General features: G+C 64.8%; 1 protein-coding gene across 2 annotated transcripts in view; it reads left to right on the top strand.

The window, feature by feature from the left end:
* Positions 1-4137: 4137 nt before the first annotated feature.
* Positions 4138-5264, top strand: part of CRABP2 (cellular retinoic acid binding protein 2) — a 6598-nt gene continuing 5471 nt past the window's right edge. The window contains exons 1-2 of one of the 2 annotated variants that reach the window (XM_040635820.1): positions 4138-4231; positions 4541-4806. In XM_040635820.1, coding sequence (XP_040491754.1) covers positions 4737-4806 — 70 coding nt within the window. In that variant the 5' untranslated portion in view covers positions 4138-4231; positions 4541-4736. The remainder of the gene's footprint in view (positions 4232-4540; positions 4807-5264) is intronic. The other variant, XM_040635821.1, reaches the window with a different exon arrangement.

Genomic DNA, 5264 nt, shown 5'->3' with positions numbered 1-5264 from the left:
GGGGGGGGGGTCCTTCAGGAGAGGAAATGGGGGCCGCAGCTGGCCAGGATCAGGGCCAGGCCCCTCTGGTGTCTGATGCTGGCAGTTGCCATCAACAGTGCCCAGTGCCGGCCACACTGGATCCCCACCTCCGCCTTGGAGGTTCTCTAAAAAGCAGGAGGACTCCAGAGTAGGGGGAGCGGGACGTTGGTGCCTGTCCCTGCAGCAAGCTAGGGGAACGGGCGGCAGTGGCATGAGTGGGGAAAGAGGGGATGCCCTCCACCAGACCAGCAGGAAGCAGTAGTCTGGGGGACAAAGAAACAAGCACCCCCGGGTCAGAGAGCAAGAGCCGTGCGCCTGCTCCCCATGGGCAGGGTCTCCAGGTTCTCTCTGTGCTGCCCCCTGAAGAGGCCAGCAGAGCCAGGGGCCTCTCTCAGGGGACAAGACTCAGTCTGGACACGTCCTCGGCCAGGGCATCCCCACCTCCTCCCTCCTGCCTGCCCAGCTCAGCGCGCCCGGCCCAGCCCCGAGGAGAGCGTTGGCAGCTGGGAACCAGACAGCAGAGCCAAAAACAACAGAGGAGCTGCCTGGCTGCCTCACAGACCCTCGCCTGCTTTGTGATTTCCCCGGAGCCGGCAGCCCTCCTCCCACCCGAGGTTCCGACCCTGCCCAGCCACACCTGCCTCCTTCACCAGGGCCTGGGGTGGCCCTGGAGGTCCCTGACATCCCCTCCTTTCGAGTCCAGCTGCCCCTTTCTTTGGGTCACTCAGGATTCTCTGCCCACACCTTCCCTGGCTTGAGGGGACTCTGGCTGCTTTCCAGGTCTCTGACCCCGTCTCCCAGCTGGCGGGAAGCCCTAGTCCCTGCTGTAACAGCCATCTGATGTGGGGAGAACCGGGGCCAGGCCTTCCCAGCTGTGAAAAGTGCTGGGTCCCTGAGCCCAGGCAGACAGACAAGAATGGAACAGTCCCCTCTGTACTGAGGGTCAGACCAGACCAGGAGGCAGGATGCTTGAGTTGACACTGCGCCACACAGACTTCTGAGAGCGTGGGGACGAGGGGACACCACTGTCCTGCCCCCGCCACTCCCAGCTCCTTTTTTCTGCTCTCGGACACCCCCCCCTATCCCGCAGAACTTCTGCCTGGTCCGCTGCCCTCCGCTGAGGGGCAGAGACCCAGTGTCCAGCCTGACCTGGGTTTAATTTCTCCAGGACTCCCAGCCAACAAACTCTGTGACCCGGCAGACGCAATAACACTGCTCAGGGTGAGGCTCTTCTCCAAGTGCTGAACTTGGCCGGGAATCTCCTTGTCCCGGGGAGGGGGAGGGGGAGGGTTCATGACTCTGCCCCTCTCTTCATCCCCAGCTGGGCAGGTGGTCCCTCCTGCCCCATCCTCAAGGGAGTGGCAGAGAGGTAGGGGCAGCTTCTCTCCCCCAGCCCCCCCCCCTCCATCGTGCATCCATCCACGTGCACTCATGCGCGCGCTCCTCCCCCCAGCCAGAAGGGGGCGCACCTCTGTTCCTTCTGCTGCTAAAGCCAGACACTTTCCTCTTAGCCTCACTGCCATAGGAACAAAGCCCCAGAAGGTTCCTTGCCTAGCTCTCAGGACTGTTTCCTCCCCACCCCTACTCTGCCTCTGCTGCCCCAGCTTTTCTCACCAACTCTGCACCCTTCCCCAGTCTCCAAATTCCTGGGGGAGCCCCCGACAGGGATATGACCAAGGTTCCTAGAAAGGGAGAATGGGTTGCCCCGGGGCTGACCTGTGTCAGCTTTGGTCTTAATGAAAAGGCCAGCGACACTAGGAAATTCCTTCTCATTGATCCTGGCGGGAAATTAAAGCCAGTTGTTTGTGACCGAGTGAGTGACAGACAGGGGCTAAGCTCCTCCCCATCGCCTGGCTCCAGGCCTGGTCCCTGCCCCTAGGCTCCCCCATCCTCCACTGTTAGCCCCCTTTCCCATCCCCCAGTCCTCTTGTCCCACCCACAGTGTCCCCCAACCCCCTTCCCTGCATCTTTCCTAAGCCCCCTCCACTTGCCCGCCCGCGTGCTCCTGTGGCAGACAGGGCTGGAGACCTGCTTCCCGGCACCCTACTCCAGACCCTCTACCCACCTCGCTTAGCCAGGGCTGGGGTGCAGGGGCTGGAGCTCAGGCCCAGAGCTGCCAAACCACAAACACTCACATCTGGAAAAAATTCCCCTCCCAGCCCGACTTCCCTTTGTCTTACTTCTGTCTCTTTGGAACTTCTGGCCGCCAGGCCAGTGGGGGGAGTGAGGAAGTGAAGGGAGGGGAGTGGGCCCAGGCCTCCCTGCCCCCACCCCAGGGAGCCCCCCTTTCAGCCTCCCCAGGATCCTCAGCCAGACCACATCCCCCCTCTGCTCTTGTAGGTCTGGCCTCCTGATGACTGTCTTTTGGGTGAGGTTTTAACACCCTGAGTCACCATGCTTGTGGGGAGAGGGCCTGTGCTGGCCCTTCTCTTCTGCAGTAGGAAAGATACCCACTGAGCAGGGGACTGGACCCTTCTGGCTGGGGGCTCAAGAGGGCTGGTGTGGAGAGGAGGTGGGCAGATTGACGCTGGTGGAAGAGGTGGGGAGCAGTGAGGGGGGAAGGAGGGGTGCGGGAGTTCCTGCCATGTTCCCTCCCCCAAGCCTCTCCTCATCCCTTTGGCCAGGAGCCTGATTTCACTGTCAGAACCTAATCCCCCTCCCTTTACCTACAGCAGCGAGAGAGCCGGTGGGGGAGGAACACAGGCCAGCTGCAACCCCAGGCCCTAAGCACCCCCAGGGGCCACCCCCTTCCCTCCACCACCTCTGCTTTTGTCCTTCAAAGAGCTCCGACCTGCTGCCCTCCTATTTCCAGAAGCCCAGGCCACCCCCACCCCCAGATAAGCCCTCCCACACAAACCCTGAACCCTAAAGCCAGGCGGAAGCATCCAGCTCCCTTCTGCAAACCTGACAGTGGATCGGCTTCCCCTGCGGGGGCCGTTGAGTCCCTTCTATCATAGACCCTCCATCCGTCCTGCCCACAGGCACCCTAGCTGCTTTACTCTTTCAGAAACACATGCATTATGCAGATTTCCCTCTTTACAGCACAGAGGCTCCAGCCTTCTCCAGTCCTTGGTGAAGCCTCCAGCCCCTCTGCTTTGGCTCTATTCCTCCGACGCCTCCCCAGCCAAGGCCCCCAACCCGGTAGAGCGTTCCAGGGCTCTAACGACAAGGGTTCAGGATCTCAGTGAGCCTGTCCTCTGCTCCACCCACGGCCACGCTGGCAGGGAGGGGCCAGCGCTGGGACCAGATGGGTTTTTCCTCCTCGCCTCGCCAAGGAGTTGGGAGCGCACTCCTGGGCCGGTAGCTGGGGTGGGGTGCGGTGCGGGCAGCGGGGCCACGTGCACGCCTGCGCCGAGGGCAGCTGGGCTGCAGCATCCCTGTACGCGGACCGGCCCGTCCGCCTCCGCCGCTCTGCGGTTTGCGGCCTCGGATCTCCCCGCCACTCTCCGGGGCTCCCCGCTTGACCTGCATCGTTTCAGGCTCCCAGCCCTCCCCACAGGGGTCTCGGCGGGGAGCTGGGCCCTGCCGCCTCCTTTGATGTCCCGCTTCGGAGCCGCCGGCGGAGGGGCGGCCGCTCCTAAGGCCCCTTGGATGGCGCGGGATGGTGACACCTGAGACCCCGCTCCACCCCTTCCCGGGGCACCCAGACTCCCTCCAACCTGGGTGGCAGCGCGGCGCGCCGGGACTCCACGCCTCCGTCCCGCCTCCCCTCCCTGCCGCCTGCTGCGATCCCCTGGGGGCTCGGGGAGCCAGGCGACAGAGAAAGCGCCTTAATAAAGAGCTCGTGTCAAGTGATTGTCTGTGACCTCTGCCCTCCCCAGCCTTGTGCCCGGGGCTCCTGCTTAACCCTTCGATGCCCGCCCAACTCCTTAAGAGGAAAGAGTCTCCCCGCGCCAACTTCCTGAGTCCCCCGGCGCTGCGGCAGCCCTGAACCCCCGGGAGGCCGGCGCGGGCCGGGGGCCGCTCCCTCCCACCCCCTCGAGCCGTTCCAGCAGGGGGCGCCGTTGCCCCACTCGGGTGCCAGGCCCAGCCGATCCTGGCCTCCCCGGCCGCTCTCTGAGCTCGGGGCGGTCACACGGGACCCGGTTCAGGCCTCGGTGGAGCCGAGCCCGGCCGCCAACCTCTTCCCCAGCGCCGGCTCGGAGCGGGGTGCGGCCGCTGGTAGTGTCGCCGGGTGTCCGGCTCCAAGGAGTCGAGAGCACCGAGTCAGGTTGGGGAGGGGCGGGGACCAAGCCAGCCGTGACCGTGGGGCGTGAGACCTGAGGCTCTGCGCCCCGGGCCCGGCGCCCCCTCCTCTCGGCAGAGAGCCCAAGGCGAGCGCTCGCCCCGGGTCGCCTCTCCAGCCACCCCTCGCGCGGGGCCAGCTGCCTCGGCCCCGGCGAGACCCGGACCCGCCCACGGGGGGCCAGATCCAGAGGCCGGGAAGCCGGGGCTCAGGGCCCCCCAGGTGGAGTGGGGGTGGGGCGGGAGGCGGGGCCACCTCTCTCTCTCTTTCTCTCTCCCTCTCTCCCTCTCTCAGGCAGGGGCGGGCCGGCTCAGGGTATAAAAGCTGCCCGCGCGGGAGCCCAAGCCAGCTCTGGGGTTGTCCTAGGACGTGTCCTGTCCTGAGTTCCACCACCAGGCGAAGGCGACGGCGACATCTCTTTTGACTAAAAGACTCAGCGTCCAGTGCTCCAACCAAAGCATCTAAGGGGACCGCCACTCGTGCTTCCATCATGCCCAACTTCTCCGGCAACTGGAAGATCATCCGATCGGAAAACTTCGAGGATTTGCTCAAAGTGCTGGGTAAGGAGATTTTCGAGCTCCCGGGGAGCGGAGGGCGGCGCCGGAGTCCTCGGAGGTGCCCGAGAAAGAAAGGAGGATCAAAGCGCGGGAGGCTGGGTGTCTGCATCCCCAAGAAAAGGGGCCGAACGCCTGGGTTGGGGGGCTTGGGGCCGGGACATTTAGATACTTTCGTGGGCGGGGTGCCCCCCCCCAAGGCCAGCTCCTGCAGTGACCAGCCTGTGAATCAAGTAGAAACCAGAAGCAGGAGGTCGGTATCCCCGGGGGTGAGGCCGGGGAGCTCTGGGCAGTTCAGAAGCTGCAAACCCTGCACCCAGGCTGGGGGCCTGGGTCCTTACTCAGCCGAGCCCCTCGGAGCCCGTTCAGCCTCTTAGCCTCCACCCCCGCGGCCCGAGCCCAGGCCCAGAGCAGGTTCCTGATCCCTCTGCCTGGCGCTCCACCCGCCAGGTGATCGGCCACTG

Source organism: Ursus maritimus, unplaced genomic scaffold (genome assembly GCF_017311325.1).
Source record: "Ursus maritimus isolate PB19 unplaced genomic scaffold, ASM1731132v1 scaffold_2, whole genome shotgun sequence".
In the NCBI taxonomy this organism is placed as follows: Eukaryota; Metazoa; Chordata; class Mammalia; order Carnivora; family Ursidae; genus Ursus; species Ursus maritimus.
Note: the sequence above shows the minus strand (reverse complement) of the source record. Positions and strands in the feature narration are given on the sequence as shown.